A 25057-nucleotide genomic window follows, 5' to 3' on the forward strand; every position below is an offset into this window, starting at 1 on the left:
TCTTTTCCCAATTCATAAACATGACTTCCCTTGAATACACGTTGACAGAATAAACTACAGCTTGAAGAAATAAATCTTTATTTTTCACAAAGCAAATTTCATTCATGATGTGGGCTGAAGACTAACGTGTAACGATAAGAGATTAGGATGGTCAGAACTCGGTCACAATTTGAAAAGTAAAACTGCTGATCTCATCCTTATATGCATTTCTCACAACGGACATGTTTGTGCTGTTAAGGCAACAGTCCTTTCTCAACGATGGTCTGGATCTACGACATATTTGACACTAAAGGGAACACTATAGCGTCCGTCCTTTTGATGTACATACAAGATGGACTTCTGGGTAAAGATCACTTGTGTGCCTTTTTTTGGTTGAATCTCTTCACAGCACCAGTCAGTATCACTGAGACTCATTGTCATTAAGACCTGAAGGTAAAATGCAGAGGTCCTCTACATTCTACTACATTCGTCTACTGTCCTATGGCAACAAAAAAAAGCTTTTCCACGGTGATCGAGCAACATCAACGGTATAAATACATAGCAAAACATTTTTACTCTTGTTTCTCAAGTATGGGTAAGGATGCGGTCATTTGAATATCTCTACTAAAAGCACAAAAAAAAAAAAAGACATTGAAAATATATATCCGTCTTAAATATCTGAGCATCTGCTGTAAAATAAAATGTCTCTTTAATAGATCCAAAAAGTTTGCGGCAGTAAAAGGATCCCAGAATCACGTTCCTGCTAACACTATCCAATTTCTTGTGGTTGCATCCCGATAAATAGAAACCTTTGCATATCCTGGGACATGTGACACAGACAGGGTTTGAAGAAATGTGGACCAATCAGATGGCCGGTGCAGAGCGGTCATTGGTGACAGTTGGACGCAGTCGGACGGTGGCGAATGGATTCCCTCCCCTGTTGGGGAAAAATGACCAGAGATGAGTGATAACTACTAAATGAAAGGGATTGTGTCATTTCTGCTTCTAGGTGACTTACGCCAGGTAAGCAGGCGTGGGTCTGGAGATGCCGTTAGGTTGGGGTGTCTGTAGGGCGAAGAAGACACTCATTATAACAATCTGTTGGCTGGGGAGTGACATGCTGGAGGTGAAAACACCTCCATCACCCCAACTGGTCTACATCCATTTGATGCTCAGGATGAGGAGTGATTGTGGCCCCCGAGGAAGGAAGATGTGACACAGACAGGGGGGTTGAAAACAGTGTAGACACAAGAATAGTTCTCATTCCATTTAGTTCAGCTCATTGAATGAATGCTGAAAACATTTACAGTGTCTCTTTCAGGGACATTAAACATGCAGACAGTACAGTGAGAAAATGTACATGAGCCATTAAATTATCTCCAGCCATCAACACCAGGGGAGTTTTCCCACCTTACACCATGGTGGATGATTAACGGCTGAATTTAATCAAAGCAGCATAACCTCGAACATGACTTCACTATCAGCTCCAGGGAGACCATTGGCTACACCCATGACATTAGCTTATCTATACATAAATGGCACGTCATGATCCAGTGAACTCCTCCGACCATGGAGGAGGAGCTCCCTGGTCATCCTCCTGAAACTTCCTTTCAGCTTGTCCCCTTAGGGGTCACCACAGCGTGTCATTCTTTTTCCAATTTTAGATGAAGCTTATATTGGTTTGGGAAAGTTTTTTGAGCTGGATGCCCTTACTGCTGCAACCTGCTGCATTTATCCTGGCTTAGGACTGGCCTACAGGTGACACTGACTTGTGCCCCCGTAGAGCTGCAAATTCAGACATTGATGACGGTTATTTACACACACACACACACACACACACACACACACACACACACACACACACACACACACACACACACACACACACACACACACACACACACACACCTGCCTCAGGTTGCACACCCTGACAAGTGAATGTGTGACAGAAAGTGTGGGAAAGAGTGTGGAATCTGAACCATCTGGATATTCAAGTCCGTTTAACAATCAGGTATATGAAGTTTCCTCAGGGACACGTGACATGTGAATGACAAGAGGTTGAATGAGGATTCTGTTCAAGAAAATGAAGACATACAACCAGGGCTCGAAATTAACTTTTTTTCTTGGTAGCACTGTTGCTCCCAAATGTAGAAGTTAGTAGCACCAGCAAAGACTTTAGGAGCACCTACCCGAAAGCAAGGCAGTGACGGAGCGACAGAGACGCTCCGTCCATCTCCGTTCCTCCTCTCTCCCCCAGGAGAGCAGCCGCAGCTGCGCTCTCATTGTTTCCTGGCAGGACTGCAGGAGCGCGGTCTCACAAAACAAGGCGCACCAGAATTTTTCCCTAGTCGCACCGGTGCTCCCAAATATATTTAATAGTCGCACTGATAAAAATATGGGCGCATATGCGACCAAAATGGGCGCAATTTCGAGCCCTGCATACAACACAGTAAAGGGGCAACAACTGGTTTCACATTGATTTGAGCCCCACATTTACATGTAAAGGATTGCCAGCTTAAAATGGACCATCATCAGAGTGCAAATCAAAAACAAGGAAATATGTGACCCTCATTACTGGAAACCATCCCACTAAATTTCTCTTCTCTCTGGGGCCTGATTACATCTGAGATAGAGACACAACAAAAGTGACTCAGTGACAGAGAAGGAAAACCATTACCCCTTTTGGCAAACAAAAGAATAGTTTTTGTAGTTATAGTTGGCGCAAAATGGTAATGAAGCATGAATCAAGTGTAGTTAAGAATGTAATTGTAAGTCTTGTGAAAGGTGTGAATGACTAATAGTGACGTCAGGGACAGCTGCTGTTTGTTGAGGACATTGTTGATCTTCCTGGCAGCAGTCTTCTTTTATCAACATGCAGTACTCCCTAGATTCCACTAGAGGTCAGAAGTGCACAAACTGACCGTTGAGTCAAACCAACTTGAGGATTTTCACATTCATGTCCCTCCTGAAAAATTTGGATCCTTTCTTCACTCCAAACAAACAGGCTGAATTTCATAGTTCTAATCTTTCCGTATGTATGCTAAACAACTACTGCAGTGCTGTATCATGCACACTTCATACCATCAACACAATGATTCATAGCTCAGCCAATGGTCTCAGCACGTCAGATCTCTCTTTCTGCCTCCATCCTAATTGCATTAATTCCAGGGAGATATCTTTTCCTCAACACAAAGCACCAAACCAGTGAGGGTGCATTTTTTCTCACGGTGGCAGTGCATTCCAGGGTGAGCTCTCTCGCCCAGGTCCTACAGTCTCCTCTACCAGACTCAGGAGGTCACTCCAAGAGGAGAATGATTAAAAGACGTTTGAAAATATTTAACAAGCATGCAGAAAACTAAAAGAATGAGGAAAGAGTAACAAAGATGGAAAGTGAGACCAGGCTTAATCCAGGGTAGATTTCTATACACATACACACACACACACACGCACAAGCCATGACTCAACATTTATTGTGGTAGCTCTGGATCGAGTAAGCACAACACCCAGCTATGGTTGAATTTGTGACCAAGTCTCCAGGTGGACTAAAACAACAGTATGTGTGTATTGTTGTGTAGAGGGTGTGAGTGTGTTTGTGCAGAGAGACAGAGAAGAGCTATTGATCGTAGCACATTTACATTAGTCCAGCGTGACAAAACGGCAAAAGTTGCTGTCGAGGAAAACTGCAAATTAGGCTGATGCTTTGCATGAAATGCAAAGGGAAGAACATCTGTAAAATATGGCCTCAGACCAAAATGGTGCAAGAGGAGCACGACTGATAATGACGGGATAACAACACTGATGCTGACACTTGTGTGGATGATGTGATTTACTACTGCCTAAAGAACGCTTCATCCATCATTACACAAGGTGAGGCTGCACTTTCCTTCATTCAGCCAGACCACAGAACAGGTTGTTCTCATTTCCATCCCACAGATTCTGCCTCTTAGTGGAGAAAACACTCCTCAAGACTCATTATCAGCACACTGGGAATTATTATAACAGCTGGGCCCTGTCTCTCGTCCCCTTACAAACAGCAAAAGGATGAACAGAGCTGAAGGTAGACTTTCTAACACACCTTTAAACTTTATATTTCCTACAAAAGGTGAGTCTTTATGGTGTTTATTACACAGAAATCCAACCTTGCAGTTTCTTAAGTCTCGTATTTAGTCCCGTTCAGGGTCATTTGAGGCTGTAAATGACCTGATGAGCCCTGGGTGAGAGACAGTGAATGTCCCGCACACAGGAAGTCCATCACTTGGAAAGCAACACATACAAACGTCTCAATTTTACACCCTCTCAAAGGACCGTTTACAGTTAGAACAACCTACAACTATGACAAATTTATACATGTTTGCATTCTAAAGATGAAAGAAATTCGTCAACCTTTCAAAAATTTGAAATATTCAGACTGAGCAGTAATGAGTTTGAGATTGCGCACACACACACACACACACACACACACACACACACACACACACACACACACACACACACACACACACACACACACACACACACACACACACACACACACACACACACACACACAAACACACACACCAGGAGTCAAGAAAAGGCAGTTCAATCAACCGGCTGACTGACCGTGTTGTGATCAGACGATGAGTAAGAGTGCGTGGGGGAGTGCTGGTAGTTGTTGTTTGTGGTGACGTTGTTTGTGGTGGACAAGTTGTTGTTCTTCATGACATCATGCTGGGGCACGTCGCGATAGTCTGCCGGGGGGAGCACCATGGTGGCCTCGTCTGTCTCGGTGTCCTGGTGGTGGAGGTTGACCACACTTCTGCTGCGATACGGAGCGACAGACACACTGTAGATGGAGAAGGAAGGGTTGGGATTACAACAGAAGCAGATTCATCTTAATTTTGAAGTTGATGTTAAGGCTAACATGGAGTACAGTCTAAATGTGGTTCATAGAGGATTCTCATGAGGACAGAAGCATGGTCATAGTTTAAACATTCTGCTTCTCTGACCGGAAGCGGTTGGCTTCCAGTCAGATATAATAAATTAATCTAATAAATTAATCCAACAGGGATTAGGCTCTTTGAAGAGGAGGCTGTTAAACTCATCGACCCTTTCCTCTCATCAGAAGCAGAATCTACATCAGTACACAACATCCTGTTTCCTAATATCTTGCTGAGTTTGTCCTGATATTTTAATTTTAAATGTGTTTAACTCACACAGATTTTATATTTCTAGGAGAGTAATAATTCTTAAATGTCTGTCTTGGGTCTATTAAAACATTTAGACAGGAGGTTTCACATGGATAACCAACCGGAGAGATTTAAAGGAGAATTCCACACAAAAGGAATCAGAGGTTGATTCCACAGGATTAGAAAGGTTATCACCCTGACAGGAGTAACTAGAGGAAACACAGCCAACAATACCGCCGCCCGAAACATGAAACCTGCCGGTGTGTGTGTGTGTGTGTGTGTGTGTGTGTGTGGGGGGGGGGGGGTTGCTGGGTGTATCATGGAGTCCTCTTACCTATTATTATTCACGGGAGGCTCGGAGAATGCACGGCAGTAAGATGATGGGAACCAGCCCCTCCTGCAGGACACGGACAAAGAGAGGAGAGCCAAGTCAGAAACAATTCCGTCTGTGTGTCTGTCAGTCGCCCCGCCGGCTCTCAAAGCTTAACGGTCCGACAGCGTCTCTAAATGATGAGGTCACAGCTCCGCTGCTCTAGCCTCAACTCAGTGGCTTCGTCTGAACCAGAAGAGACACAAAAACAGGCTGATCCTTCCCTTCACATTTACTATATTGTTTGATATTCTCTTGCATATTTCACGATTAGCAAAGGGCACACTTTATAATCTCCCTTTTCCTTTCTCTAACCTGTCCTCACAACAAATCTGAACTCTTTATAGAGTCGAGGACTTGTATTCCAGGTCGTATCTCACACCTGCTGAACTGATTCATCAGAGTATTTAAGTTTAGGTTCTGGCGTACTGACGACTTGGGAGTGTTTCACTGACCTCAGTATGAAAGTTCAAGCAGCCATTACTTCCAACCATTCACCAAAATACCCTTGATATCAAACAATGTCATTAAATAAAGTTTTTCTCCAACAATTTCTCTCCTTGACATGGTGATTATTTTCTATTTCTTTTTGAAAATGCATTAGAAATCATCAGAAAGTTGAAAACATTAACACAAAATCATCCGCCGGGCCCCTCAAAAAAGAAAAAGAAAAAGAAAAAACAAAATCAAAATCAACAAACCTCAGCAGCAGCTAGCCTTGATAAAACCTCAGCCCATGAACTACATTGTGATTATGAACAATGCCACGATAACGCAGTCAGTCTCTCCCGTCTATATTAGTAAATATTTACACATTCATTCTGCAGAAGAGGTGTTTCCTTCATATACCTAACAGCTCCTGTCGGAACAAACACCTCACATACACTTATAAGAGCTTTTATTTATTGAGTGCCGGTTTTCCGCTGAGAGCAGGTGCTCATGTCACAATGATAGTACTGACCGCAGAACAGATTTATAGCAACTTAACCTTCCTAAAACCTTGTACGAGGACGACTCGCTAGAGAGTTTTCACCTTCCCTGGTCAAAAAAGCAACGTCCTCCTGAGCATTTTGGTGACGTGAGGACATTACATAACAGCACAGGTCTGTAGTGTTTATTACTGATGCATTTTTGTTCTCACTGTGACTTAAATGTATTTCAGTCTTGTTGACATTCGTTTTACAATCCAATAATAGTGTGTGTGGGTATCTGAATCAGTCTTGTATCGACAGGCGTGTTGCTGGGATACATTATCAGAGCTGATGTAAGACAAAGGGAGAAACCCAGAAAACGGCCCGATGCGTCAAAGCCAAACCTCCTACAAGATGCAAAGTCCTTTTCAGATGCTGAAATCTGATATGCATGATGGGGAAAGTCATGAACACCTTTTAAACAACACGTTTTTCTGAAATGAAGCCCCGGGGCAGCAAGACTAACATTTTTCTTTTCTTTAAGCCTTACTTTTTGAGGCCCAGAAATCTACCCAGAAATGAATGCTTCCTGATATTGACTGGCTTTAAAAAATTAATTTGCCAGGTAATTTCTCTGGACAGCAGTAAAGATCAAAACTGATGAGTGACTGCAATTCAAAAACAGGACTTCTCAACAAATGCCTGTTTAAAGTCAGACATGACTTCTGTTGGCGCCTGTCTGTGGGGTAGTACTCTGAACCCCCCCCCCCCCTCTCAGGCTCACTGGAGTCTGCTATCCTCCATCCTACCCTAAGGCCTTGCTTTACTTTGATTTCCTTATCAGTGAGTGTTTCAGCAGAAGAAGGCAAGCTTGGAGCTGTGTCGATGCAAATACACGGTCAGCATAACAATCAAATCATCGACCATCTGGTCAGCAGTGACAATGAAATCCAATTGGTGGAGGGATGATGGAAAATTACACATTTTAAACAACTGAAACTAAGGTCATCATGAGGTGAGTGGTGACTTTTCACATAATCCTAGTCCCATTTCTGTTCCAGACAAACCCCAACATATATGATGCGACTTACTTTCCATTCTTCTCCATTTCACCGTACATCCACCCGTCTCTCTCATCGGGGATGAGCAGCACGATGAAGTCTCCCTCGTCAAAGCTGAGCAACGTGCTGTTATTGCCAGCGGTGTGGGGGAAGATGGTGCGGACCCGTGGCTTCTTCACTATGTTATTGAGGCCAGTAGCAACAGACACAGACCTGCCCAGACTGTTGTCCTCACTGTGATCTGGATGTGTGGGGTTGGAGGTTAGGATGAAGAGTCAAAGACAGTATTTCCGCACTATAAGGCACACCAGACAAACAACAAAACAAAAAACAAACAAACACTTCTTTCACACAGTATATAAGGCGCACTGGATTATAAGGCGCACTTTCGGTTTTTGAGAAAATGAAAGGCTCATAGGTGCGCCTTATAGTGTGGAAAATACTATAATTGCCCTATGAAGACAATAAAGCTGGTGGTAACTGCATTCCATACCTGGGTTTCTGTTGGTCGTGGTGGTGACACTGGAGATGTTGTTCTCCTGGGTGAACATGTTAGCCAGAGGACTGGTGTGAGCCTTCAGCGGGGGGGCCGGGGGAGCAGACATGTTCTGCCACAGGAACATGAGGTTAGCACGAAGGCAGGTTTCTATGTGCTCGGTTGTTTTTACTTGATCTGGTGCAAACAGGATATTAAACTGAAGCACTGACACAATGCCTCACCATTGATATCAGTAGCTGCCATGTCAACAACTAATTACAACCAGATGGATGAAATCATAATGTAGATTTTTTTTTTTTTTACATATTGTCTTTCAGTAGACCTGAAATGATCTTTTTCATAATCCTTTTTAAAAAGGTTGTGTTCTCTTTTAAGGGGAAACCTATATCCAATATTCAACATAAAGGGGACACCTTACTGCATTGTGAGGATTGAGCCACACGATGCTTCGATAATGAAATTACATTAACTTGATTAATATTTTAATATTCACATAATATATTAATTAATATAAGATTATAAAGATCTGTCTTTCTCCACTAATACGTACCACACTGTGCCGTGATGGGGAGGGAGAGGGCAGTGGTGTGATTGAGACGGGCATACGCAGATCCTCTATCATTGACAACACGGTCTTGGGCATGTCGGTGGCGTCGTTGCACTGGTCCTGCCAGCTGCTCAGTTTTGCCGTCAGAATGTCTCTGGCCTGTCCAGCAGGTTTGGACACAAAAAAGGATATAACGAGAAAACATTAATAAAAAACTCTCTTTTGAATGAGTAAAGAGTAGAAAATATTGACCACAAGGGCTTGGGAGTCCTGTGATAGCGTTTCTGGACTGACCTTTTCATGGAAGGAAGCGGTTTGGTAGGAAAACATGCAGTGTTTGTCCACCAGGAAACAGAAACGTCTCTTCTCTTCCAACAAAGCCTCCTTACAGCCGTCAGCGATGAACAACTGCATGTCCATCTGACGGCTCGTCAGTGTTTCCAGACACTGAAACACAAGCAATATCATGGAAAATTGAAAATATTTGATCCTACTGATTTCTTTTCCATCATCTACCGTCTTGTGAGCCACCTTCTCAAATGGATCATTGGGTCTTATCTGGTTGGCCATATGCTCTGCGGTCATCATCGTCCTTTCACTGTAAGGCTATACACAAACCCAGTGAGAGCAAACAATGCCAAAGGAGCAGTGCTCTTTCCTGATTATCCTAATCTCTCCAGTACAGAAGAAAGGTATCATTAGATTAGAGCTCACTGTATTGGAAGATTGGGTTGCCTTGAGTATTCAGCAAAAAAAAAAGCAGAGCAACAGGAGATGGAGGGACAAGGCACCGCAGCCATAGAGGAGTTGTCTTATCTACACAGATAGACTGATGTTGGAGAAGGTCTAAAGGCTACTAAAAGGACCTCAAACTGATCTACCTGAAGATGGACTTCATCCTCAGATTTGATTTTTTTTTCACCTGAAAAATGCTTCATCATCTTTGCTTATTTTACGTATTTTACACAAGAAAAGAATGCCGTAAGGGATTCATGTATCAAATTGTTCATGTATTATTAATTCAGCATTGGTGCAGGATTATTACAAAGACCTTGAAGTCATGTTGTGATGTATGCTAATATTGCCTGCATGTTATATAATTATGCAGATTTAAATTTCCATTGTATCTGTATGGATTATTTTCCCACCACAGCGAATAATTGATAGTGAACCATCCATTCATAGAATGAAATTTACAAACCCTCTCTATTCAACCCTCGCAATAATTCCCTTTTGATACAGCCTCAAACAACTGAGAGAATTTATAATCAAGGTACTGTAGTGGAACAAGAATTTTAAATCGGCTTCCTATCCTCTGTGTTAAGCTACGTCCATATTATACTTGGCATGTAGTCGTCATTTGCAAGGAAAAGTTCTACTGTGTCAACGTGGTGTAACACACAAGAATGTAAAAATAAAAGTAAATGAAACCTTAAATTTTCATTTTCATTACTTAACCAAAATGCTCATGCTCCTTTGGGTGCATTAAGAGAAAACAACATTGATTAAGTCAGAGTATTTTAAATATCCCAAATTAGTGCAATTATGTCATAAGATGAGAAGTTCATTTATTAAGGATATTTATATTCAAATATACATAAACACTGTTTATTATTCAGTTCAGGTCTAACAGTGACCAGCATAAACCAATAGACTGTGTTTAAACCTTTGTGTTCATTTCACTCAGCAACTCACTGCAGAGCTGATGTCATCCTTATTCAAATAGACCTGCTTGTCTGTCTGACCTCATGCACCTCTTCTCTGTAATGCCCGTAAGTCCTCAAATGACTCCATCTCCTCTTCCTGTTACCGCCCAAATGATCGCCCAATACTGCTATAAAGCTTCATGTAGGTCCTCATATTATAAAACCAGATTGTACTTGTTTTACCAACAGGTGGATGTGCCCTTTGACCTGGAGATCAGAAACACCATCCATCCTGATTTTTGTCCTTTAAAAAAAATCATGTTGGATTCTGAAGAGAGCCAACATGAATGCAGTGATTGAGCTTCTAGAACAGCCACCATTCACTCTAGAAAAACTGGTTAACCCTTTCAAACACACAGGTTTGTGAAGATGCCAAATGTGGACAACCTGCAATGGTTCAACCAGTAGACTGGTAACATGAGCCATCATGACCTTTGACCCCGTAGAAGAGAGACAGACAGGGGAATAAATAAAAATACCCATCTAGCAAGATTTTTTTGAAGGGCAAAAAACCTGGAGTTTGCCCCTGCTTTGTTTATTTGACCAGGAATAGCATTAATGTGTTAATCTGCACTGATGGCATCCGAGTCAATGTGCATAGTTTATAGTCAGCGCTCTCTGATTCATAGTCAGTGCCCAAAGATCTGTAATACATTGATCGTGTTTTACAAGCAAATATTCAAACGAGCAGCTCATTTACATTCAGTAACAGAGGCTTTTAGGTTTTTGTTTGAATGACTGACAACCTCTTGTTGCTGGAGAATCATAAATACGTTAAATGTGTGTGTGTGTGTGTGTGTGTGTGTGTGTGTGTGTGTGTGTGTGTGTGTGTGTGTGTGGGTGTGTGTGTGTGTGTGTGTGTGTGTGTTAGCTACATCCTGCCGCAAACCATGCTGACACCATTTTCCCACACCCGATCCAGCCTTCACTTCGGCAGCATATCAACTCTACAACTTCCCATGATACAAGTTTATGTTACATTCAAGGTGAGTCAGGTAAGGAGTAGCTTGTTGGGCTTGTTTGAAAATTAAACTCATTGATATTCATGTTGAAATTTACATTCCGTAAAATGTCCGCAGGACATTCATGAACGTAACGTTATCTACAGGCAGTCAGTTTTACTATTCTCATTATTGACATTTGAACTGTTCTTCCCTGTGAATGAATATTAAATTTGATCCTTTATGAGTACCATAAACTGATTTATCTTTTTGACATTTAATAATTATCACTGCAATCACTGTGGATACAACAAGTAGGCACAATAAAATCGTTGTATGATTGCTATAAATAGCCATAGCCATGGGTAATGGTTGTCTGCACTGATGGCGTCTCTTCTTCTTTTCTGTTCTTTTCGTTGACAGGTGGAACAATCGGTGGCTCAAGTATCGCTATGCAAACACATATCACAGGGCCTCTAATCCCTGGTTCGCTTACAATTAATCTATTTTAAATCTGACTAAAATGATACGTATCGGCGTTTGTGTGATTCATTAGCCGTAGTCCTGAATCTGCATTGAGTTGTCCACTTCACCCATGACCTCATGTTTACAAAGATTGAACCTTAAGCAAACATATCGTCAAGTCTTTCAATCAAGTGTTCTGACAGAAGTCTTCCTTAAAAAAAAACAACAAAACCTGTCTTTGCTGTGTTACGCTTCATTTCTTGCTCTGAAGCATCCTTGGTGTCTGGTGAATCATCCACTGGTGTGAACTCATCCCTGACAGCCTGATTGTCTGTTTGCTGGTCAGTCTCTGTGTCTGCTTAGTGAATCAGATACCAGGCCTCAGGACTGATAAATGGTCAGAACAGCGAGCAAACACTGACTCATAGCTAGGTGTGAAGGAGAGGAAGCAGAGGTGAGAAGGACAAGTGAGCTAGAAGAAGGAAACAAATCAATGAAAGACAAGAAAATAATACAGAAGAAAAGGAAACTGAACAATATGTAAGAAAGCCACTCAAAGTTCATCATACACTAATACAGAAAATGTTTTTAAAACATATATTACTTCTCTGTGTGTTTATGACCACAATCCAGAAACTCAGATACAAGCTAAAAATATAAGTTATCTTTACATTTGAGAATCTGAAAATAGAGCACGTTTCTTCATTTTTATATATTAAAGTTGTCATTTATCAAAAATATTCACAAATAATCTTTCTGTAAATAAAGAAAAATGACAACACTCTCAGATCTAGTTCAAAGAATGGTCACATTGCTCAGTTCAAAAGGTTTTCATCACCATTGTTACTGTTTTCACGATTATTTTTTCCATGTCATTTTATAAGAATAAAATTCCTATACAGACAATAAATTGTAACAAACATCTGCTGGTAGTGTACTCCTTTTTGTCATTCCGTTTCCATTGCACATTTCTTAAACTCTGACAGGATAGGGTTTGGCAGTGACCTGAGTACACAAACTATTAACAATCAGAGCAGCGCACCAACAGACACAACCAGGCAAACAGGCTGCTCGGCTGGATCAGTGCTAGGAGGGGTTACGCAACATCTGAGGCTTCTACACTCTCTGGGTCACAACTTTGAAAGTTCAATCTGTAGATTTATAGTCAGGGTGTTGTAATGACAACGTAAATGTCTATACAGTAATGGTTGAACATTCCACACAGGTTTTTATGAAGCACGAGCGGAGTGCATGCAGGTATAAAACAGGCCACAACAAACAGACCTTCTCTTGCATGACTGCACAGATCAGATACTTCACACGTTGTCCCTAACTACTGTTACACGGCTCTGACACTACTCAAGTGACGTTTGTGAATGACTCCAAGTCTGTGCACATACAGTATGAACACAGCATATGTGTAATGTATACATACATAGGTACAGTCGTGTACTTTCATCTCACCTCACTCTCCTTGTTCTCATACTTGTTGGCGTTCTTTCCTTGGCTCTTCCTCCTGAGCTTTTTCAGGTCTGATTGGGATTTCTCCAGAGACTCCTGCTTCATCTTGTGCTCCATCTGGTACCTCTTAAATGTGGCCTAAAGCAGAGTGGCATCAACAAGGGTCAAAGTAGTCTAATGTTCATAACGCCTCGGTTATGCCAGATACCTTTATGCAGCAGAACATCCTTGATGATCTCATTGATTCTGATCACATTCCTGCCCACCTTTTTTTAAATTCTATTAAAACATTTATTTGATAAAGTGATGTAGTATTGTTTTATTGGAAAATAATCACATTTGACTATAGACAGTTCTGAATTCTTTGTAATTTTTTATTTCACATTTTATTTCACAGGTGATAGATACTTCTGGTTCATATTTGTGGAGATGTGTGACACATTTCAAAACCTCAAAAGCATTGAAAATAAAATTTGATTCCACTTTTCTGCAAGCAAGTCGAACCTTGTTTGTTTTCTGTGTTGAGTTTCAGTAGTAACACCCATGAGGTTGTAAATTAAGTGTCATGACTGCAGTCGTAATGATAGAAAATTATAGCTTTTGGGTTAGAGTTAAAATATTTGAATCTAATTAAAACCCTGATGTCATGGAGTGATGACAGTTTTCCTTCCAACAACCTGCTCATCCTGTTCATCATCACAACAAACCATAATCAAATGTTTTATACCTTAGCTTACAGATATATTTATGTATAAATGTGAATGATTTCCTGAAAATTACAAATCTTAAAAATTACTAAAAAAAAATAAACATAGAATGACATCCCAAGACAGCGTACATACATTAGTGTCAGAAGTCTGCTCTATAATGATATGTAAAATCTGCCAACCCATCCTTTACATGAGTGGACATATTTTCAAAAGTATTACAATTAAGTCCAAATGTGTTGGCATGAAGGTTATTAATATTTTTAGTAAGGGATGTTTCAAGACATCAGTGTTTGGAGTGTGAAAACTGTAAGATGGGATGATATATCAAAAACATATTGGGTCTACAATCTATCTCTCCTCACCGCTGCACATGTGTCATGAGTGTAAAAAAAATCTGTAGATGTGTGTATTTGCACAGAATGCAGTATTGTGGTACCTTTCTGCAGAGCAGTGCGGAGGAGTGGGGCTGTTTATCTGTTAGCCTGGAAGCAACACTTCAGATCTGCTACAAACGTAACAGATTGAAAGCACAACTTCCTAATTGGAGGTAAACATACTACTGTATTATGATATATGTCTATGTGTCTAGAATGATGCATGTTCTAACGCGACACACTCATACGAACAGGTGATGCATTCTCAGTGCCCACACTGAGCAGAATCTACTCACTGTCATGTATTTGACGTCCATGTCTGTCTTTCTTTCCAGCTCAACTATTATCTCCCTGTGGAACTTCTTCAACTTCAGGAGGAGAAGCAAGGAACCAAAAAGAAAAGAGGGAGGAAATGATTAGAAACTGGTTGAGAGGAGGGAAAGTAAATGTGAGTTTTGCTGTCTCTGACAAACAGGGAAATACTGTAAGTCTAAAAGAGAGGAACGGAAAACGGACATTTACAGATATAAGTGCTTGCATGCGGGGGTGAAAACCACGTCCGAGGTTGCACTTATGAATGAGTCAGAGACAAAGCGTAGGAATGCCCACAGACTTCACTGCCTTTCCATCCAGCTGCCTCTCATTAGTGTGTGTCCAAACGTCGCCATCACCACAGCTTTGTTGAGCAGCAGCAGAGGTGCTCACATGTGTTTACCCTTTTGAAAGTAAAGAGCCGTCACCAAGCACACAAGGGTGACCCCGTCATAAACATATCATAATTGAAGTCTGTGAATGGCTTTCTTTCTATCGTTTTATCTGACCTGAAATGATGCTGTGACTCATCAACTGAAGTCCATTAAAAACCAACCCACTAGCTGATGCTGCGAGCAACAAATTCTCAAAAGACCACTTTGATACTTTTCAGCTCTCCAAAGATCAAAAGAAATGTTTTCAAACCCTGTTGTTAATGATTTTCCCAAGCTGCAAAGCTCATTTTAAGGAACCACTCTTGTGGTTAATATTCAAAGATCTAATGGTTCTAGAAAAGAGCTCAATTAGTATCACAAATATCACCAAAATATTGTACCATAGAGGTTTTTTCTGATCATTTAAGCTCTTGCAATGGGAGAATGTGCTGAAAACGTGAGACTTCGAGATCATTATTACAAAAAGAATCCATTCTGCAGTTTATATCATGTAGAATTTTGATTCATTTGTATCATAATAAAACACAATATGTAACAAAATAAAATCATACAATTTAAACTGATAATGATAAATATCATCTGTTGTCTTACAGTTGTGCATCCTAAATTAGGTTGCTCCCTCTGAACGGTATTTTCCCAGGGCCTGTCAAGGCTTGCCCTCTGTTCTCAACAAGGATGTAATCCAACAGGTGCACCTACATCCCTGGCCTGTTGTTTCCCTTCCCACCCAGACAGTTCAGAGAGTGACACTGTCTGATGCCAGGCATCAGAACGGAGGTAGTCAAATTACAGAACATTCTCAAGATGCACTTTTAGGGAATGGGTATAAAAAAAAATATAAAAAAATATTTAGAACTCACATGATCTTCCAATTCGAGATGAACTTTCCTGTGCACTTCTGAGATTTCCATCAGCACCACACCTGGCATACAAAGAGAACAAGAGAGACGAAAAGAAAACGGACAGATTAACGTCAGAAGAAAAAAAAAGACAGTTGAGTAATCTGTCTGGACTTGTTTGCTCATTTTTTCCACATGTAATACTGTGCAGCATGTCGACAAAGATTTTATTAAGACCATAGCGTAAACATACTGGTATTACTTTAAGTAGCAAAATGTATCTCTGAAAAAATTAGGTCCATCCTTTACCTAAGAAAATAAATAAAAAAATTCAATATCACAAGGTTCAGATTATGTTACAAAGTATTGCTTCCAGTGGGATGAAAGCCAAATGAAAACATGTGCCAGGACCAGAAAAACTGGACCACCTACTGCTCGGCTAATCAAAAAGAGCTCAACTGGCAGGTAGCCGCAAACCAGAGTCTTTTGTCTTTTCATGTTGTTCACAAAAGAAATCAAATAAGAATCATTACTGAAGCGCCTGCTGTAAAAACAACAAGTTTCACCTGTGGTATACAGGAAATGGTCGTAGCTACTTTGAGAAAAAGTTAATTCATTCATTTATTCATTTTCTTGATGTTGAGAGGAGGGCAACAGTTAAAAAAAAGCACCGGTGTTCACCTCAGCTGCTCTCTTGGGTCAGTTGTCCTGTTATAAAACATGTCCACAGCTTAAACAGCAACACATCATTCAATTACTGTTTCAGTTTTCTGTAGTTTGTTCTTCTGACAAATCCTTCTTAAAGCTGTGAATGTGTTTGTTTGAGTGGGTGCAGCCATCTCACTGTAGAAAGTGTTTCAGATTTTAAAAACAAAAATACAAAAGGAAATCAAATGATATGGATCTGACCTGTTATCATGTTTGTTACAAGAATAGAAATATCTAATGTAGTTGTCAAAATCTAGTCCACTTAATATTAATCATCATCTTCATCACAAACATCCAGGTGTCACTGCTGAACAGGATCACGCAACAGCAGCTTGACAAGTGTCATCTGAGTCAGGTGGCCTTCGTGCTGGGTTGTATCTTCAACTTATAGTGTAAAAGACCTTTGGATTTCTGTGTGTGTCTTATGTTTGTCTTCAGTGAATGAGGTAAACAACATTCTCAACAATCCTAAAATGACTGTCTGCAAAAATGTGACGAGCAACGACAACTTTTCTGAGTTCAAGTGGAGGTTCACCTTGAGACGTAAATGTAAATAATGATGGAGAATTACAGCATCTGCAGTGGCTACAGTTTGTTTATTCCATTTTATACCCTGTAAATTCATTTGAAAGGTGTCTTTTAGGGTGCATGCTTCACATATATTGCCGTTGAAGAAACCACCTTGGGATCAGATGAATTCTTAGAAACAATAGCATCTTATGGGGTTTGATTTTCTTGTACAATGAGTAATTATTAAACAAAAAAAATGCTCTACAGCAGCCAACAAGAACAGCTGAACCACGCAGGGCTGATTATAGTGATGAAAAATTGATCCATTTTTTGAATTCAGATTTTTCTCCGAACAGATGGATGAGCAGGGCCACCATAGAGGGGAGGCTTCGACTTTGTGAGTAATCAAACATTTCAGTCATTATATAGCTGTTGATCTTGGTATTTGGTGTAGATTTATATTTCGGGAGAAACCTTTGCTAGAAATGGAAAAACAGAACATCTTAGTTCATGTCTTGACTGAAGTATTTGCATTCCTTTGTTGAGCGTCTTCCCTTTTGCTCTCTCCTAAATTTGCGGTCTACTCTTCAGCTGACCTTTCACACCTCAAAGGCTACAACAGCACAGATCATTAAAAAGAAAAATCCAATATTTGATGTTAGAAACAAAACAAGAAATAAACAGTTTCCTTTACTCAAAAGTGTTCTCACAATTAAAAACCTTCGAACTAAAATGTCTGAAGCAAGTTCAGCGGTTTGCTTTCTGATGAATCACTGTGGTAAAAACATTCGCCGGTATGTAAAGAGCCCTTCCCAACTCTGCCTTCCTGTGCTTTGAGTGGTTCACATCGCCTTGGAACAAGACTGGTCCTTTCACTTAGCGTCAACCAAACAACCAGAAAATCACCTCCATGAATGTGTCAAGCAGCCAGGAAGGGAGAACTGTGTGTAATAAAATAAAGTCTACTTCAAGTCTAAGACATCAGTGCAGGAGGTAACGATAGAACCACCCAGAACACAATGCCTAATGACACAGCTCTCTAAACCCATTTATCTTACAATACTGACGTTACCTTAAAAATGTCAACAGGTGTGGTTGTGTCAAGTTCCTGACAAACGTTTGTGTTTGTAAGACATAGACTGTGAGTCATCCGAGTCTCAACAACTGAATTATGAAACCAGGGAAAACACGTATTGCTTCTCTTACACTAAAACGACCCTTACAGGAATTGAACTGCCTTTCTCTTGCAGTTCAACGTCATGTGTTTATTGTTGTCACGGTCAATACAAAATGTTGCCGGGCAACTTGATTGAGCAAGGTGCAAGGACAAAAGCGTGCCACGATGTGGATATCACAAGAAGCAATGCAACGCCATGAGCTAACAAAAGCAAACCGAGATAAACCCACACAATTCAGACCGGCTGCCTGCAGAGTGTTTTATCCAGGATGTAAATGAGTCTGGAGTCATGGCTGGACACGCTGTGCTTTCTGGAGCTGTTGCACTTCCCTAAGTATATTAACGAATCAGATGGATCAGAGTAGAATCATGTTTGTCCCCACATGCTGTTTGAAAGATACCACTTCCTTAAATCACACCTAATTTATCTGTAGCCAGAATGTGAGGTTCTGATGCAGCGTGAGCAAACAAGACAAAGAAAGAGAAATAATGTAAATAATGGTCTTCCTTCATATTCTGCAATGTGAATTGATGGTTACATTTATCGACATACATGCAAAAAACATGAACAGCGTCATCATTATCAATGTATTTTATGAACAATGACTACTTGATTGCGACAAAGATAACATGAAAATCTAGAGTGCACACTGCTGCCAAATGAATTATGAATCCGTGACCCATACTACTCTGTGTCTGATTGACTTGACATCATGGAAAAATATGTACAACTTAGTCTAAGTAAAATAATCAGAATGCATTTGTGCAAAAAACTATAAAAATAAAAACTTTTCATTCTGAGCTGACTTGAAAAACATTTAGTTGGTAGCAGGCAAAGCAGTCTACAATTCCTCCACTGACTGTGAGCAAAATAATCCTGGTGACGAAGAGGGTGACCTGACACCATGAAATCATGTCTAGATTATGTTAAATGAGCCTGTTGCCATTTAAGAAGGCCATAACATTGAAAAAGGTAGTGTGCTATGGGTGTGTGGGTCTACAGTGAATCTTTAAAGCCCTTTTAGCGTTTAAAATATCTGAGTATAGCAAAAACTGTACCAACATGTAGGGCTAGCTTCATTCTTTTACATCGCTGTCTCTCTGACCTTAACACGTGTTCCTGGACTGACCGGTGGACAAACAAGTCAATGACCTGACAGCTTAAATGACACAACTGTCGACATTTGAAATCTGGTAGAGATGAAGAAGAGAGTGACAAACAGAATTAAAAGAAGAGGGGGGGGGGGGTTCACCTGTCTTCTAATGCCTTTTGAGAGTATCTAGTATCTGGTTGGCTATGTGACACTAAAGATCGGGTTTCTGACAGGGCTGCTCCACTAAGTCCACAAGTTCAGGAACAGAATCCACAGACATTGTCCTTCCTTATGAAGCACCACATGTGTAGAGGAAGAAACTGATAACTTATTTTTCAAGCACACTTAATACTAAAGTTTTAGTGTCAGAGGTCAGATATGCTGGCTGGTTAGAAGCCTGTGTATGGCAAACTCATTTTAAAATGCAGTTGGTTCAATAGATTAGATGACTGATTGTAGAGAACAGTTAATCATTCCCTGCTCTACATAATCCCCTATAATGATTTAGACTGAACTAATGTGTAATGAGACAACAGTGGGTGCTGGAGCGAATCGAATCCACAAAACACAAGTATTACTATGTGTTACTAATGGAGTGTCTTTGTCATCCCTTGGACTTTTATGTTTCCGTCAGTAGCAGAAGGAGGCTTTTTCTGTTTCATTTCGAAGATTAAAACATGTTGTATTTGGTAAAACAAGTAACTATTAAAGTACAAGGAAACCCATTACAATCTGTTCATTTGGATCAATGCCATTTTTACCTCTTTTCTTATTATTATGAAAGCATATTCAATCCTCTATGCTGTTTACGAGACATTCCTCTAAAAGATGTGTGTCTAAAGCAATAACCAATAATCTTAGAGCATTAAAACCATCTAATTAAAAAAAACCTATTTGAAATGACTTTATTGAATGAACGGAGGAATTATATTTTAAGCACAGATGCCAGCATCAATAAAGAACTCTTCAAAAGAATCAACTGCATCAGTCCTTCATTGAGAAACTGTTAGGGAATAGTTGTGACGTGTAACAACCAATAGGGGGGCTGCTGCAGACACGTGTGTCAGGGTGGATGAGTGAAGCAAAAGGGTGACGTCCCTCACCCATGTGACTTTCATGAGATGCATTTTCATCATTTATTAACTATGCTAAGTGGCTTGAGTATAAACTGGTAATCCAGGAGGGTGGAAAGCTCAACAATATAGATGACACTCAAAGATAGAGAAGAAGGTCAAAGTGTGACAAGAAAAATAGAGCGGCTATGAAGATTACAACAGTGTTGGGTGATGCTATATAGGATGCTACATAGCCCCTCGTGCACACAGAGTCCAGGTCATAGCTCATCAGGAGATGAAAAGCTGTCTCTTCTGCATTAGTATACTGCAATGTCAATTAAAAGTCCAAGTATAAGCCGAGAAGCAAAGTTTGACTCAAGGTCAAGCACTTAAAACTTGATTTACATGAACCTATGACCAAAAAAAGACTATTGCAAGGTACAGTATGTTCCTTCATACCTGTGCAGAGGTGAAGTTGTCTACAGATGTCCTGTACATGGATTGGTGGCCCAGATGTAACTGAGTAGTCTTGAACATCAGTAAGGTGCTGCTTCCTAGAGACTTGCACCATATTAGACGATGGTTCAGAGAAGACAAGACTGCTATCTCACCAGCTTTCTAAGAACCATAGTCCTCGCCCATATTAAAACTTTCAAGCAACTCCTGCGTTGTGGCATAACTCATTTCTTGGTTGTCTGTATTCTCATCTGTTAACTGTCAAACACTCAAGTCTTTGCAAGAAAAACAATGACTGCCTCCAACTTGATGAACAGATGGAACAGATGGAGACTTGGAAAGCTGAGCTGTGGATTCATAGTCATACTTTGGAACACACACAAAAAGTTGTCCCCACTACAATCCATTTTAGTTGACATGACTCCAATCTGAACAGCCGATCTGAACAATATAGTAGTATCATTTTATCTGTAAATTACTTGATGCCAGTGGAACCCTAGGCAGTTCCCATTATGCTGCTGAATTTAATTAGTGGTTTTCCTTGTCATCATCAGGGGAGCTGAGAGACATTCAGTACTTAAATCTAACTGTGCCACAAGTGACGGTGAATTACAAAGCCAGACATCTTTGGACCACAGAAGACCTTCTGGGAACCGTAGCCCGGGGAGTTGTCTGGAAACCAGTGAGAAGCAAACAGGCCTTGTGTGTTTCTAAACTCTCTAAACAGACATTACTGAAACTATCACAGGCATCATGCTGGCACTGCATTGATCAGCGTTTAACAGTTGTATTCACAGTTCAGTACTTGTTGGCTTAGCGGTATAAACAATAACATGGCAATAGAACCTTTTTATTATTCTTGCTGTCAAAGTTTCATCTCACATTTGCTAAAAGATGGAAAGCAATGGTGTGTACTGAAGAGCCATGCAGTGACTACTGTGAGTTTGCTTTCAAATTTTATGTATAAATCAAATATAAGAAAAGACAAGTGACCTCCAAAGTCTACAGAGTGCACCCAATTTATGCCAATAGCGTCAGAGAACAGATCGAAACTAAACTTACCTAATTCTCTGGAAACAGGCGACAGTGCAGCGCTCTCCCCAATTTTTGACATTGCATCAAAATACAACTTTGATGCCAGGGTCATTGCTAGGAAAATGATAAAATGATTATCACCATTTGTCAAAATAAAATGAAAAAAAATATAGGCTACTACAACATGTTTAATATCACTGAATAACTCTGGGCATTTTTTTTAAAGATTACTGTCTGAAGAACTTTTGGAGAAAGATACAGCTGAAGAACACCTTGGTTCTTAAAATGGAAAGGAAATGTAAATTCAGGTGACTTGCAAACTTTTTTGACAGAACTATAAGTTAATCTGAGTGTTAATCCAAACAGTAAAGCACTCACCAGCCACTGATTTCTCATAGTTTTTGCCCAGGTTGACTAGATTCCTCAGTCCTGGGTTGAACTGTTCCATCACACTCTGGGGTCAATAAAGACAGAAATACATTTAGAAATAATCTCTCTCAAGAAAACAGAGTTGCCAATAACATTTTAGTAGTTCCATCTTTTCAATACGACACATTTGAAACAATATGATCACACAGGCTATTTCACTCATATACAAATGGAAATGCAGAACTTTGTTTCATGTAGCACAACCTGTATAGATATGAGCAGAGAAACAATGCTAGTTTATACTAGTATTATATGGAAGTAAAACAGTCTGATATTGTGATAACTTTACTACTGAAGAAACACAAGTACTGTCATCCACCTGGCTGACAACAGGTGTCAATAAGGTGAGGAAGAATTCCATGCAAATGACCATATTAAATTTAGTTGATGACTTATTAGAATGGAACGACTACCTATAACATTAAGGCACCTCTATGCTATTCTAGCAGTCCTACCAGCTAAATGGACAAGGTTGGGGACTACAAAAAGAAAAGAACGTATGAGAATAAAAGGACAAAAAAATGAGGAAAAAGCCGACGCAAAGTGAGGTCTATTCTTAACAATCTTTCATCGATGTCACAGAATAGGTTTATCATCTATGATCAGAGTTACTTTTGTGGTGATTATGAGGGAAAAAGGTCCTAGCATTAGTTCACACCCAAGACAAGGATGCAGTAAACAACAGAACGTTGGTAAACCACCTAGAGTAACATTTGATAATGGGTTGTACAAGATATCAAAAACACAGTTACATACTTCAGAATTAAAAATACATGAAATATAAGATATGCAACCATTCATATTGAGGAACATCTTGGAAAACAAAAACATCACAAGCTCGACCTTATTTCTGACTCTTTTTCAACATCTAATATTCTGTGAGCCTTTGGTTACTGATGCTTATAGCTGCGAGTCAAAGATGATCGCTCTTGAGGAGCAAGCAGTGTAATCTTACTACACAACACACACAGTTAGCTAAATTATTAAATCAGGAGTCTTCTTCCAGCATTTTTCACACCAAGAACCTGTGGCACTGTCCCCAGACACCATGAGACATAGATTACACAACACTTGCTGTGTGTTTTCCCCTCTAGTCTGTTTCTACATTAAGTACTCATCCTTAATTCTGCAGCACATCGACTGGCTAAACAGTAAAAAATCCTGTGACAAACCAGAGTAGCAGCTTCAGAGAGAGGCTCACCTCACTGGGAGAAAAAAAACACTCCTTAATACCTCCTGATGGTTGTGCAATAATTGTAATTCATGTCTCTTACATGTGTATATTGTTTGTCTTTCAGTGTCTTAATGTTGACATTGTCTATAAATGCCCTATTCATCTATCCTTACATTACAAGTGTCGTCCTGTTACCTTCTCTCTCTCTCTGCTTTGGTAAGCGTGGCTAATGTTCTTTTATGTATGCAAGACATCTATAACAGGTTTGACTTATCCTTTGACCTCTTCTGAATCAATATTGCAAACCATACCGTATGAAGTGACTGATAATGTATTTTTCCCTGCCATGAAGTGGGTGAGGTGTAGAAGAATTGCTTCCAACCATCTGTGTGTGTGCAACCCCAACCTTAGGAGAAGGTTGGGGTTGAGGAGAATTCAGGACGATTCAGTTTTGTCCATAAACACGGACTGCAGAGAGCAGTGAAGAGTAAAATGTTGCAACTAAAGAAAACTGGCAATGGTAGAGAAGGATATGAAATGAAAGGTTGCAAAAGTGGAGACAGGTGGATGACAACATACACACTGAACCATGTAGAAATGGCTTCCTCGTCATGTCAGTAGACAATTGTCATATCTCACCTAAGTTATGGCCACACTACCTCCATCAATTTCTCGTGGCGGTTCTCCAAATGTGCACAAATATGTACAAATATAGAGCACAGATAAGGACCAGGCTGCACCCCACCTCTCAGCAAGCATCAACAGGGATAGGCTGCGGTGGGTTGACAGACAGACGGATGGATGGATGGATTAATGGACGGATGTAGAGTATGGACAGAAGGCTCCACGCATTTTAACATAAATGTTCCCTACATATCCTTCTTAAAATGACTTAGTGGAATACCTATGCCACCATACAACAGCGGACCAGCAACTGACTTTAAGGGTCTAAATTAGACACAGACACGTGATAATATTGATCAACAGAGACATCACATCTAATGATTATAGATAGATAGATAGATAGATAGATAGATAGATAGATAGATAGATAGATAGATAGATAGATAGATAGATAGATAGATAGATAGATAGATAGATAGATATTGATTCAGAGTATAAGACTTTATATTAATTGCTAGGTGTTTAATACCCAATCAGTACAATAAAACACCAGTAAGTCATTATCCAGTCGCTAGAAGTCACAGCCCAGTCTCAGTCCAGCAGCTGTGGCCGGAACAGGAGCTCCCACACCGGCGTGCGGAGGTTCCGTCGTGTCGCCGTCGCACCTGTCGTGTTATCACCAGGACCCACCTTGTAAGTACTTTCAGTCAGCTTGGACACTTCCTCCGCGCTCCTCGACATGTTGGCCGACGATAGATCCCTCACGACAAATCAATAAAGCAAACAAATAATTTAAAAAAATACAATAAAATAAAATAAAAATGACGTTACCGATAAAAAAAAAAGTCCAAGAAGGGACAAATGACAAAACCTACTGACACATGAAATTACTCATAGCCAGCAGGAGACCCAAGACGCACACATGCAAAAAAAAAAAAAAAACCCACAAAAAAAACCAACAATAACAACAAACAAACAACAAGAGATAAATATACAGAGAAGACTGAACCCCAGAAGAGGACTGCTGAGAGCCTGAGCGCTAAAAGCTGAGCTGTCA

The 25057-nt window shown here is 40.2% G+C and overlaps 1 protein-coding gene across 1 annotated transcript; it reads right to left on the minus strand.

Moving 5' to 3' along the window:
* Positions 1-55: 55 nt before the first annotated feature.
* Positions 56-25057, minus strand: LOC137609308 (BAR/IMD domain-containing adapter protein 2-like 1). Its single transcript, XM_068336270.1, has 14 exons — positions 24691-25057; positions 22152-22227; positions 21801-21887; positions 15760-15821; positions 14489-14560; positions 13112-13246; positions 8830-8982; positions 8539-8694; positions 7983-8097; positions 7520-7730; positions 5482-5544; positions 4582-4804; positions 998-1044; positions 56-916 (listed from the first exon to the last, which is right to left on the minus strand). The coding sequence occupies exons 1-14, from the start codon at positions 24739-24741 to the stop codon at positions 844-846; spliced, it is 1524 nt and encodes a 507-aa protein (XP_068192371.1). The 5' UTR covers positions 24742-25057; the 3' UTR covers positions 56-843.

The sequence above is a fragment of the Antennarius striatus genome, chromosome 16, assembly GCF_040054535.1.
Source record: "Antennarius striatus isolate MH-2024 chromosome 16, ASM4005453v1, whole genome shotgun sequence".
Taxonomy (NCBI): Eukaryota; Metazoa; Chordata; class Actinopteri; order Lophiiformes; family Antennariidae; genus Antennarius; species Antennarius striatus.

What these genes read in the sequence shown, in the direction of transcription:
- LOC137609308 (XM_068336270.1), bottom strand. Translation starts at nt 24,741, where the DNA reads ATGTCGAGGAGCGCGGAGGAAGTGTCCAAGCTGACTGAAAGTACTTAC. An exon ending in TGGACGTCAAATACATGACA is followed by an intron (nt 13,247 to 14,488) that starts GTGAGTAGATTC and finishes ACTCTGCTTTAG; the next exon opens with GCCACATTTAAGAGGTACCA. An exon ending in CCTCCCGTGAATAATAATAG is followed by an intron (nt 4,805 to 5,481) that starts GTAAGAGGACTC and finishes CTCCATCTACAG; the next exon opens with TGTGTCTGTCGCTCCGTATC.